Raw genomic sequence first — 13382 nt, forward strand, 5'->3', positions numbered from 1 at the left:
TTTGTTGCTCTTCTCTGTACTCTTTCTAGAGTCTCAACATCTTTTTTACATCGTGGTGACCAAAACCGGATGCCGTATTCCAAATGTGGCCTTACCAAGGCCTTGTAAAGTGGTATTAACACTTCATGTGATCTTGATTCTGTCTCTCTGATAATGCAGCCTAGCACCGTGTTGGCTTTTTTGGCAGCTGCAGCACACGGCTGGCTCGTATCTAAGTGATTGTCCACTCGGACGTCGAGATACCGTACAATGTTGGGAAAGTCCTACCAGTAATGCAAGCCGCTCTGTCAAACCCGTATCTACAGCTAATGGCAGGTCAAGGTCGCAGATGAAACAAGTAATTTTATTGCCATATTTTGGAGAGAAAACTATGCTTGCGATTCAGCACTTGAAGCATCCCCTCCTATAGTCAAATCCTGTTCCATATGAATCTACGCTACCTAGTTACGGGTTGATGTGAGAAGCCGGCGAACTTCTTTCAAGTACTTGAAACCGGAAACGCCATGCAACGGTGATATTTTATTTATTTATTGTTGAATTTATTTCCCCCCCCCCCCAAGCTCCTAGCAAACAAACTCTCTATATGGCAGGAATGCAGTAGAAAGACGATTCTCACGAAGCTTCAACACACAGAGAAGCAGTGCAATAGTGCTTTGATCATCCCTCTCCCCTTGTGGACACGGTGACGATTCAAGAAGGTGAGGAACACCTCAGAAGAGCCAAGGAAAGGCTCTAAATTAAGTAGATATAAAACAGAGATGTGATTAGTGAATCGGAGACCACACTGTTTTGGCATCAGGATAGGAAAGGAGTCTCTTTTTTTTGCCTTCATTCATGAGAAACGAGCTTTTAAAAACAAACAAACAAAACGGAACGAAATGTCAGTAGGCTTTTAAGACCGCCTCTCTGGCTTCTTGGCAGAGTGGGTCCAACTTCCCATCTCCTCCTGAGAGAAAGAGAGCAAGTAATTAATAGATCAAAATCCAGAGGACATCCGTGGATCTTGACTTGTGGCATTTCTCAGCCGTGAGTAAAAGGAAGTATACTTCCGAGATGGCTGAGTCCACGTGGATGCCACTGGCACTTACCAAAATCTAAATCGTTAATGTTGCACTGGAAGATGGTCTCTCCATTCACAACCAGCTGCACGTCGTTCCAGTCGGGAATCTGCTCCAGAACGATTTGATGCCCATCTGCTTTTAACACAGCTGCAGAAAAGCAACAGCAAGAAGAAAAGAGGGTTTGTTTCCAAAGCTGTTGACATCGGGAGTTATATGAAGGGCATCTCGAGATTAATCACAAGATTATTAAGAATAACAATGACGATAAGAGACCGGCAAACAGAAATAGAATGACTGGGGTGAAAGAAAGCAAAGGCTTTACCAATACTAATAGGCGCCTTGGGTGCAATCCCAAAACATCTGGAGCACCATTTGAACCCCATCGGCATTGACAAATTCACCATTGGTCAATTCCGAAAGGCAGCTTGACTCAAAACAGCTTATGTCCTGTGATGATACCTCTTAATATTATAAACCATCAACATCTGCTTATCCCAGGTCCTGGGAAAGGACTGTCTAGGGCAGGGGTAGGCAACCTCAGCTCTTTTACGACTCGTGGACTTCAACTCCCAGAATTCCTGAGCCAGCCATGCTGAGGGGAAAGGGAGAGGTTTCCAAGCTGAGCCATGCTGGCTGAGGAATTCTGGGAGTTGAAATCCACGAGTCACAAAGGGGCCGTAGTTCCCCCATGCTGGCTCAGGAATTCTGGGAGTTGAAGTCCACGAGTCATAAAAGAGCCAAGGTTGCCTACCCCTGGTCTAGGTGGATAAAGATGCCAAATCCATTTGGAACATCTGGCTGACTGTGCGACAAACCAAAGATAGTGTCTTATTTTTCCCCACCCTGGTCCAACTCCTTTAAATCTCTCCCATTAATTCGCTTTTTCTAAGTTAAAGCCTCAACAAAACATGTCTTCATTGGAGAGTTGTGCGACTCTCAGAAAATCCTTGATGCTTCCTGTCTGACTTAGAAAAAAAGAAAGTCTGCTGGTGGTTTCTCCCATGCCAAGTTAAACAGGCTTTAAATATATCTGTTCTGTTCACGGTTTATGCATTACACAGAACTATGGCTTGTGCACCTGTTTATTTGTTTTTCTGCCTAGTCAAATAATTTTAAAGACAGGCGCACGCAGCAAAACCAAAACCAAACAAAGCAGACTTTTTTTTTTTTAAAAAAAGCAGGCACCTTGAGGGTCTCGTCCCGAAATAGACCTTTCTTTAGACATTGTCAGGAGTTAATTAGCCTTCCGCTAATTAAGGACTCTTAATTTTTATTTTAGCTACTTCAGATTTCTGCACCTCTAGCAACCGGGCAAGAAACTGAATTGGCAAAGTTGCTGATAAGGTAAAGGTTCCCCCACGCATGCACGCTAGTCGTTTCCGACTCTAGGGGCCGGTGCTCATCTCCGTTTCAAAGCCGGAGAGCCAGCGCTTGTCCGAGGACGTCTCCGTGGTCATGTGGCCGGCACGACCAAAGGCGCACAGAACGCTGTGACCTTCCCACCGGAGTGGTCCCTATACAACATAGATAAATAAATTCCCGGTGATACGGCGATTCCTCTTTTAACTTTTTTGGGGAGGTCAGCGTACAAGTTTTTCTCTTTTGGAGAGGTAGACATAATTTTTTTTTATTTTTTATTTATTTTAATTCCATTTATATCCCGCCCTTCTCCGAAGACTCAGGGCGGCTTACAAGCTTAGCAGTAGCCTTCATTCTATGTATATGCCTGCTTATTAGGGCTTTCACACACACCCCAAGCGGCATTATTACAAAGTCAGCTTAATTGCCCCCAACAATCTGGGTCCTCATTTTACCTACCTCGGAAGGATGGAAGGCTGAGTCAACCTTGAGCCTGGTGGGATGCGAACCTGCACTAATTGCAGGCAGCTGGTGTTACTTAAGGAGGCATTAGCCCACTGCTCCACCAAGTTTCCCTTCTTCGGCAAACTTCACAGTTGCGGGAACTTTTATCTGCTGGCGTGAGTCCACTTCACGGCTAAATCAGTTCAGCCTTTCTCTACAAGCCAGCTGTGACTTCCCTCTGCCCCCTAGTTCGGAGGCTGAATTTTAATTGAGCTTCCTGATGAATGACAGGAAGTTTCACCAGCAAGAAGTCCGGTTAATTAAGCTCTTGAAAGTTTGGGCAAATGTTTTGCTAGACTGGGAGAGATGTCTTAAGATGTTCTTAGTGCTTTCTGGAGAGACTTAATGGGCTTGTGCAATTAGCAGAATGCAATAAAATAAACTCGAGGAAGTCTCTTCCTCCTGGGCTGCCACTTCTCCTTGTCTTGTGACATTTTATTATTCTGCTTTCCCCAAAATAATGGAGGAGGAGGAGGAGGAGGAGGAGGAGGAGGAGGAGGAGGAGGAGGAGGAGGAGAAGAAGAAGAAGAAGAAGAAGAAGAAGAAGAAGAAGAAGAAGAAGAAGAAGAAGAAGAAGAAGAAGAAGAAGAAGAAGAAGAAGAAGAAGAAGAAGAAGGTGGTTCAGAAGTTGACTTCTGAAGGAAAAAAACAACATATTCCTGACCCTGAAAACATTTATATCCACATACTTACACAGAAAGTTTGAGAGAGAGAGAGAATATATACTGGGTTTATAACACAGAGAAGCTGCTATACTGTGTTTGTATTGTTTATATTATTCCCCCCCCTTTGTGCCATAAACGTGTGAATGACACACTTACTGGCACAAGATTAAAATTGATCTGATCAGGGAGAGTTGATAAACAAGAGGAGGAGGAGGAGAAGAAGAAGGAGAAGGAGGAGGAGAAGAAGAAGAAGAAGAAGAAGAAGAAGAAGAAGAAGAAGAAGAAGAAGAAGAAGAAGAAGAAGGAGGAGGAGGAGGAGGAGGAGGAGGAGGAGGAGGAGGAGGAGGAGGAGGAGGAGAAGAAGAAGAAGAAGAGGAAGAAGAAGAAGAAGAAGAAGAAGAAGAAGAAGAAGAAGAAGAAGAAGAAGAAGAAGAAGAAGAAGAAGAAGAAGAAGAAGAAGAAGAAGAAGAAGAAGAAGAAGTAATAATTTATATCGGACCATCTGAGTGCCATAGATAACACTCTCCGCCATTGATGACGATCAGGTCAAATTATAATTGAAGTCCAATACAATCCTAATGCTATTTTGAATTTATGAAAAGTCTATTGCAGCTTCAGTGTGAACTAAGGACCAGCAACAAGACAGTCATCAAAATCTTTTGAAAAATTAGGAATTGATCTATATGGCTCAATTCAAATTGTGGGGCGTTTTACCATTAACCAGAAAGTTCTAGCTAGTGGGTGATTTAATTTAAAAGTAATCATACAAATAATTAAATAAGACCCCAGCAGGTATTACGGCAATTGGACAGTGCCGGTGGACGTTTGTCTTTGGGTGCCAGTAACAACTTTATATTATACTTTTCAATCAAAGTATAATAAACGTTTTGCATTTTACATTTTAACTGCATTTATGCTGTTAGAATTAATTTGGATTTTGGCCAGGAAGTTCTTGCAGAAATAAAAGCCTAAACATTAGTGCACATCCCTGCTAAGTTCATCGTTGGGAAACTTAAGGGAAATTTTTCTTTAATCAGAAAATTCTTCATTCTTTAGGGCTGATCTGGTTGGAAAATGTGACTTGTCCAGTACTCTCTGAATTGCTTCAAAATCCATACGATGATCCTTTTCCTGGCTCCCATTTAAAATATCGACTTTATTCCCTGGATTGTAGTTATCCAACACAACCTCCTCCTCCTATTTGCCCTACAACAACAATCCTGTGGTGGGGTATGAGTTGGTATTCTCGTTTTGATTCTACATCTGTCCTACAGCCCCATTTATGTATAAATCAAGCATTGCAAGAAATTCGTAAATTTCTCTAGAGTTTTATATATAAAAAAGCCAAACCTTGACTTTACTCCCCCTGAGCTTTATCAGGTCCCTCATTATATTATGGTATAAAGGTAAAGGTTCCCCCACACATGCGTGCTAGTCGTTTCCGACTCTAGGGGCCGGTGCTCATCTCCGTTTCAAAGCCGAAGAGCCAGCGCTTGTCCGAGGACATCTCCGTGGTCATGTGGCCAGCATGACTAGACGCCAAAGGCACACAGAACGCTGTTACCTTCCCACCGCAGTGGTCCCTATTTTTCTATTTGCATTTTGACGTGCTTTCGAACTGCTAGGTTGGCAGAAGCTGGGACGAGTAACAGGCGCTCACTCTGTTACGCGGCACTTGGGATTTGACCCGCCAAACTGCCGACCATCTGGTCGACAAGCTCAGCATCCTAACCCACTGAGCCACTGCGTCCCTTACATATTATGGTATATTTGTGTGCAAATCATATCATTTTGCATCTGGACATACAGTATATATTAGCCAATGTAATTTCTATGCTACTACAGGGGGTCTGGTTCACCATCCTAGTTACAGAAAATGCTGTGGGCAATTCTGCCCTTAAAAATTCTTTTACGAGCAGGCACACATGAACACGCAGCCAACTAACATAACCATGAACCTTGGCCTATCTGCCAATTAAGTTATCTGTTATTACTAAAACGTCTAATTAGATAATCCAGTGGGAGCTGTAATCGAATTTCCCATTTCCTTGCAGGACAAATGAAGCTGCCTTAGGAAGTAAGTATTGTTACTGTAAGTAGCGTTACTGCAACCAGGATACATTAAGAGCTACAGAGGCTGTGAGTGCCTTACAAATAACGAAGAAAGAACGGCGACAGAATGGAACTACCTCTGGCCTACCAGTTCCCCCATCCTAACCGTTCACTTCCTAGATGTGATGGGTTCCTTGGGAGAAAAACTAAGCAGATACAAATTGTGGTTCTTATAAGAAAGGGTATGGGTTTTTTTCTTTGAAGTGAGAAAATGGGTAGTAAGTGTTGGCTTTGGCTTTGAGGGGTTGTCATGCAGAAAGGTGAACACGATCCATGGTCTTTGGTGCAATAGGCAATTTGTTTTCAGTGTGCATCAGTAAGAAGCAATAGAAGGCAAAGTCTTTGAATCAAGTCAAAAACGACTTAGAACATAGAATCATAGAGCTGGACGGGACCTCAGAAGCCTTCTAGTCCAATAGGGGAGACATGATAGCAGTGTTCCAGTATCTGAGGGGCTGCCACAAGGCAGAGGGGGCCAGGTTGGTCACCAAAGCACCAGAGGGCAGGACAAGAAACATTGGATGGAAACTGATCAAAGAGAGAAGCAACCTGAAATTAAGGAGAAACTTCCTGACCATGAGGACAATCAACCAGTGGAACAGCTTGCCTCCAGAAATTGGGCGCTCCATCATTGGAGATTTTTAAGAAGAGACTGCACATTCACCTGTCTGAGATGGTATAGGTTTTCCTGCTTGAGCAGGGGGCTGGACTAGAAGACCTCCAAGGTCCCTTCCAACTCTACTCTACTCTACTCTACTCTACTCTACTCTACTCTACTCTACTCTACTCTATTCTGTCTTCATGGACATGTCCATGTAGCTCCCTTGACAATGATATGGTCGTGTTTATATCTTCTACATTAATTTCTGGAATGTTTCCTGGTCTCAGTCTACAATGTGGGCAATTTGCGGTGATCTCCCTTCTATGTTCTAACTAGTTTCAATCCTACTCAATTTTCTAAGATCGGCCAAGTAGGTTGAAGTAGGTTGTATGAAAGGAACAACTGTTAAAATGAACTTCCCTCTCGTGATCCCGCAGATCAATTGTTTTCTTTGGTAGCAACACATTTTAGATTAAACCCACTTACCTAGAACTAACTCTCTTTGGACTCAGTAATAAGACCCTCTTGAACATATGTTTGTCTGGGGATTTTTGACCTTGGATGCCCCACATGTTGTTTGACACAGGTGTTTTGTGGAAGAGACAAACATATATTTGCATATCTTTATGTTGACAACAACTGCCTTTTGTTTGGTATTAAAAGCATTCCCAAAGCCCACCCAAAACGACATGCAAGGCGCTCAGATGGTTTGTAAATTCAGAAAGAAAAGGACTTTTTTTGTTCTCACAGAAGGCAAAAAAACCAACAATTGTAAGCTTTTCAAAAGTATTCCACTTCTTATCGAACAAAACAGAGAGCAGAAGACAGTATTAAAGGTAAAGGTAAAGGTTCCCCCGCACATGCGTGCTAGTCGTTTCCGACTCTAGGGGCCGGTGCTCATCTCCGTTTGAAAGCCGAAGAGCCAGCGCTTGTCCGAGGACGTCTCCGTGGTCATGTGGCCGGCATGACTAGATGCCAAAGGCGCACGGAACGCTGTTACCTTCCCACCGTAGTGGTCCCTATTTTTCTACTTGCATTTTTACGTGCTTTTGAACTGCTAGGTTGGCAGAAGCACTCGGGATTCGACCCGCCAAACTGCCGACCTTCTGATCGACATGCTCAGCGTCCTAGTAAAACTTCAGTGACAATAATAAAACCCCTACCACAGTTGTTTTCCACCTGAACAGAAAAAAAAATCTATGTGTATTCCTTTCTTAATGTACTGTGTTCAGTACTCCATGCACCTGAAGGGAAAGAATTTCTCTCAGTAGGAAAATTTTTGTTGGAAGAACATAGAACAGAACAGAGTAACAGAGTTGGAAGGGACCTTGGGGGTCTTCTAGTCTCCTTAAGCAGGAGACCCTATCCTACTTCAGACAAATGATTGTCCAGTCTCTTCTTAAAGGCCTCCAGTGATGGAGCACCCACAGCATCTGAAGGCAACCCCTTCCACTGATTGACTGTTCTCACTGCCAAGAAATTTCCCCTTAGTTCTAAGTTGGTTCTCTCCTTGATTTGTTTCTATCCATTTTTTTCATCCAGTGAAAGAAGCAAATGAGCAAAGAACTAGAAGTCCTTTAACTTAATAAGTGAATTTTCATTCACTTATTACAAACAAGAGATCGACATGATTAACCAATAGCAGGTTATCCCAAGCGGGCTTTTCCAGGAGGCAACTGGACTTCCTTGTTTTTCTTTGAAGATGTTTTGCTTCTCATCCAAGAAGCTTCTTCAGCTCTGACTGGATGTTGGAGAATGGAAGGATTTATACTCCTTGCAGACAGCTGGTCATTTGCCTTCTTTTAGAGAGTCGTTGAGGCCACTTGGAGGTTTACCTGTGTCCTGAAGGTCACCTGAGTAGTGCAAATGAGTGTGGAGCCTACTTAGCTGCAAGACGTTTTCTGTCCTGTGTCCATTCACTGTTGAAGACCAGTGTGGGCTGTTGGGGATGAGTCTGGGTTGACTGCATCTCAAACTGAAGCACAAATGGTTCCTGGAGTCTGCAAAGTTTTCTGGAAATCCGTTCATCCTCCCGCACCATTAGGAGGATGTTCATTCCAAAGTCCATAGCTAAATGTCTATGGAGATTTTCAGTCATCCAGGTACAGTTGTCCCAAATGTGCTTTTTCAGGAGGCCACTGGACTTCCTTATTTTTCTTTGAAGACACTTTCCTTCTCAATTTAAATATAAATCCTTCCACTCCCCACCATCTAGTCTGAGCTGAAGAAGTTTCTTGGATGAGAAATGAAATGTCTTCCAAGGGAAAACAAGAAAGTCCAGTTGCCTCCTGAAAAAGCACCTTTGGGACAACCATGACCTGGGTAATGGAGAATCTCCAGGTTAGCCAAGCTGTTCACCTGAGAATTCACCCATAAATTGGAACATTTCCAGACATCAATGCAAAAGGGCAGATTTATTAGTTGGATGGTCTTCATTCAACTTGGACTGGTCAATGCGTGAAAGGTGCAGCTTAGCCTCTTCAGCTTCTGAAGGTCCACAGGAGGTCACGTGCGGTGGGACAAGAGCTGAAATCTGTCAGGTCATTTTTGTTCTTTTTTTTGGGGTGGTGGTGGCAGGGATGAAGGATGAGGTTCCAAAAGTACTTCCCAAATGGAGGAACCTTATGCAGCCCAAAATCCAGCGGTTTTTGTTACACTTCCGCAGCGGAACTCAAAAGGATGATGGAGAGCTGTGAAGTGGAGGGTGGGGGTTGGAGGCCACCCATGGCCTGCCTCTGCCACCCACAAAGACAGCTTCCATTCAAAATTCTTCCCTCCAGCCATCGACCTCTTATTCCCCCTTCTCCCAACCGGTCAGAACTAACCCTTCCATTACCCCACCCCACCCCACCCTTCCTCACCATCCTGATGTTACCAACAAAGCTTGTTGGATCAGAAGCGAAATGTCTTCCAAGCAAAAAACAAAACAAAACAACAACAACCAAGGAAGTCCAGTTGCCTTTTGAAAAAGCACCTTTGGGACAACCCTGACCTGGTTGACCAAGAACCTCCGTACGCCTTCTCTCGACTCGTGGTTTTGTTGTTGTTTTTCCCCCCAGCAAGAAGCCAAGTGGGTTGTCACGCACCTTGCAAGCCCTCCAGGCGAAAAGTCCTGTGTTCAACCACCCCGCAGCTCTGATAAGGTCCATATCTGAGGGTCACCAGAGCCTTCTTTGGCATTGCTGGGCAGCCAGTTAAGTTATAAGAAGAGTCCTGAGGAATGAGGAAGCAAGCTGAAGGGTGGAGCTGAAACACATTCTTCTCTTGCTGCTGTGGAGGAAGCTCGGATGGCTTTGACATCACCCACAGTAGCCATGGCAGAGCTTGCCGTCTCCTTAGGGATGCAGTGTCACAAAGGGGGGGAAAATGTTGGCATTCAATTCTGTGTTGCTTCATTTGCACAGGGAGGGAGGGAGGGAAAGAAAGAAGGAGAGAGATGCTTCAGGACTTCAGACTTGCAAATCGGCGGTACTCTGATGATCTGGTGAAGGTGTGTGGCCTTTCGTCATGGGCTCAAACTACAGTCGTTTTCCTAATGGCGTGGGCAGTGAAAAAAACCTCTGTGGATTTATAATACCTTAATTTGACTTTTAGATTAGAGCCCGGTGTGAACTCAGCCTGTCTGTTCACTGAACTATAGTTCAGCATTGTAGTGGGTCCTTTTCCCCCGAAGCTTCATAGGACTGGATGGACCTCTACAAATTATCAAATAAATAAAAAGACCAGACAGAAGCCACCCAGAATTAAGCAGAAACATCCTGACAGTGAGGACAATCAACCAGTGGAACAGCTTTGCCTTCAGAAATCATGGTCGCCCCATCACTGGAGGTTTTTAAGAAGAGACTGGACAGTCAATTGTCTGAGATGGAAATGATTGATTGATAAATTGATTGATTGATTGATTATTAAGACAACCTCGAACAAGCGAGGCTAAAACACACAGTTGATTCAGAATAAAACCCACCATCGTGTTGTTGTTTTTTAATTTTTGCTTTTTATTCACTACTTTGCGATCAACAATCAACGGACTCTAAATTCTTAGTATCAATGTATACAATGTGCCATGAACTTTAAGACTGAGAATGGGAATGATTTTATGCCTGGAAACATACAACCGATAGCTCATACTAACCAAAGAGGCTATAGAAATACACATTTAGATTTGGCACCGATCAATACTATGTTATAAAAATAAAATATTACTAAAATATGGACTTTAATGCAGCACACAGTGTAAAAAAGTTGGGATATATTGTCACCTTGTCGCTACATAATACTCTATCAGCTCATTTGAATGCAGTTCTTATATCTAGCCTGCATCAATCCATATAGCCATAAGATGAGGATCCAAAACAACTCTTCTTTCATCTAAAGATCATCTTTTTTTTTAAAGCCCAGACACTCACTTAAAAAAACACGATTAAACATCAGATCTCTCTCATATGTGCTGATCTGTACGCTGACCTGCCAAAAAAATGTTACTTTTGTATTGGCTCAAACCAGACGAGAGATTAACTCACGAATGCAGTTAACCCGTCTACTTTTTTTCAGCATTAAAAAAATAGCTTTGGGGTACAAGAGCTGGATTGCGATGCAGGGGTGGGTGGGAAAAATAACCCCTTCTCACACACCTCACAATAAAAATTCTCCACCGTGAGGAAGAAAAAAACCAAACAGAAAACTTAAAAGGCGTCAGTAAAGTGCTTCATTTAATGTGTGCGTTCCAAGATATATTGCATAAATAGATAAACGTTTTTACAAATTTAAAAAACAAAAAACAAAACTGCAGCTGGGAAAGTTGAGAAGAGGAAAATTCACTTCCTATACCCAACTTGGGGTTTGCTGGTGCACCCATCAAAGTTCCTTCAGATGGAACTTTTTTTTTTTTTGCGTTTTGTCCTTCTGCAATGAGCGTTGGGCGAAACACACGGGCGCTCCCATGGGACATATTCAATGGGTTTAAAAACGGATCCGAAATCACGCTCGCAATGGGACGGGTGGGGTTTTGTTGAGGGGAAGGCTAGAATTGCTTATTCTGCTGCTGTTCTTCTGTCTACGCTGTGTCACCACCAACCTTATAGGGATGGAGAATTTATTATTATTATTATTATTATTATTATTATTATTATTATTATTATTATTATTATTATTATTATTATTATTATTATTATTAATTTAATTTGTATACCGCCCTTCTCCCGAAGGACTCAGGGCGGTGAACAGGGCAATACATAATAAAAAACAAGATACAAAAATTAAAAAGTAATTAAACAGCAATGCCCGTAATAAATTAATACAGATTAAAAAGTTAAGATCAATTTATAAAACCCAACCCCATCCGTAGCTTCCGTTTGAAATTATTCCTTCAGCTGCAAAGATCCATTTTTTCCCCCTTGGCTGGAACTTGCAGTTCAGATAAAGTAGGATAAGACCACGTTCCTTAGAAACCAAGGGATCTGATCTGATCGTTAATGCTTCATCAATATTTTTTGGCTTCGCCATCGCCAACAAACCTTCAGGGCACGCATCCTGCAAGTCCACAATCAAACCCTTCCTTTACATTTCCCATCAAATTTGCATAGATAGCCATGATATATAGTTTTCTAAGTTGCAAAGTAAAAAATGCATTCTATTGTTTGGCTACAACTCACTTTAACTGATAGGAAAACTTCCCTGAAATCCAGGCCACCACAAAGCACGCACGTGAGAGAAAAATAGCGCTATCACATAACAGGACAGTTTGATCGAAGGGGGCCCAGAATATAAATTGGATAGGTTTTTGCTTAACAATGCACGGACAAGCATTTTGTCCAAGAGACATTGCTTTACCCAGTACACTGGACTGAAGCAAGACTTGAGCGATACCTTGTTAATTATCTCGAAATATCCCTGAATCTGATCTTCTCGGTAAAAGCCAGTTTAAATCTGAAAGCTTGCTTATTTCTGGAATCCATGAGTCCAGAGCATTTCTGCGCTGTTTGTTTATTTCTAGGAATGAACTTGAGTTGCTGGGAAAGGTTCAAGAAAACTTGGAGGCATTATATTGTGCAAGACAAAGATTGAACCGTTTCACTGCGTTAGCCATTTCATGCAAAACAGGTAGTAGCTCACCCATTTCTCAGAAGAATTTCAAGACAGACGGGTCTAATGATGGAGAGAAGAAAGGAACAGCCATTGAGGAAATACACACACACACACACATGTGTGTGTATGTGTATGTGGATAGATAGATAGATAGATAGATAGATAGATAGATAGATAGATAGATAGATAGATAGATAGATAGATGATAGATAGATATAGATATAGATATAGATATAGATATAGATATAGATATAGATATAGATATAGATATAGATATAGATATAGATATAGATATAGATATAGATATAGATATAGATATACACAGATACAGCCGAGATAGAACTTGTGTTATTCTTTTTCAACCTGGCATTTGATCCTACCACAAGTTTTCTTTCCATTTGTGGGCACTACATTTTAAGAAGATACAGAGAAAGTGGAATCGGTTTAGATAGAGGCAACCAGAAGAAGGAAAGGTATGAAAATAGCCCTATGAATAAAGATGGTAGGAGATGGGCATCTTAAGACTTCAGAAGACTGAGTGGTGAGATGGTGGCCATCTCGCAAGACTTGAAAAGGAGAGTTAAAAATGTGCTCTCCAGACTGCAGGGTTACTGGAGAAAAATAGCAAGAAGGCAGATGCTGATGGAATGTTAGGAGTGAACAACCCTAGCAGTAAAAAAAAAAAGTTGATAGTCAAACCAGTGACCCAAGTGGGGTACTGGGTTTCTTTTGTGGGATATTTTCAAATGGAGGCTGTCTTGTTTTAATTTAAGGAACGGACTAGTGTGACCAAATGTAGTCTAGAGCACGGGTCCCCAATCCCTGGTCTGTGGACCAGCACTGGGCCGCAGCATGCCAGAAGCCGGTCCACACAAACAAGCAAAGCCCCATCCGTGGGATGCAGGCGGTACACGAAACCACACCCCCTCCGGTCTGCAGAAAAGCCTCTCTCCACGGAACCGGTCCCTGGTGCCCAAAAGGTTGGGGACCTCTGGT

General features: G+C 42.6%; 1 protein-coding gene across 1 annotated transcript; it reads right to left on the reverse strand.

Moving 5' to 3' along the window:
- Positions 1-881: 881 nt before the first annotated feature.
- On the reverse strand, positions 882-9482 carry LOC308669193 (UPF0728 protein C10orf53 homolog; the record flags this gene model as incomplete). Its single annotated transcript, XM_081329782.1, has 3 exons — positions 882-946; positions 1089-1208; positions 9389-9482. The coding sequence occupies 3 exons, from the start codon at positions 9480-9482 to the stop codon at positions 882-884; spliced, it is 279 nt and encodes a 92-aa protein (XP_081185908.1).
- Positions 9483-13382: the final 3900 nt, after the last annotated feature.

This window comes from Vipera berus (assembly GCF_964194415.1).
Source record: "Vipera berus genome assembly, chromosome: 5".
Lineage (NCBI taxonomy): Eukaryota > Metazoa > Chordata > Lepidosauria > Squamata > Viperidae > Vipera > Vipera berus.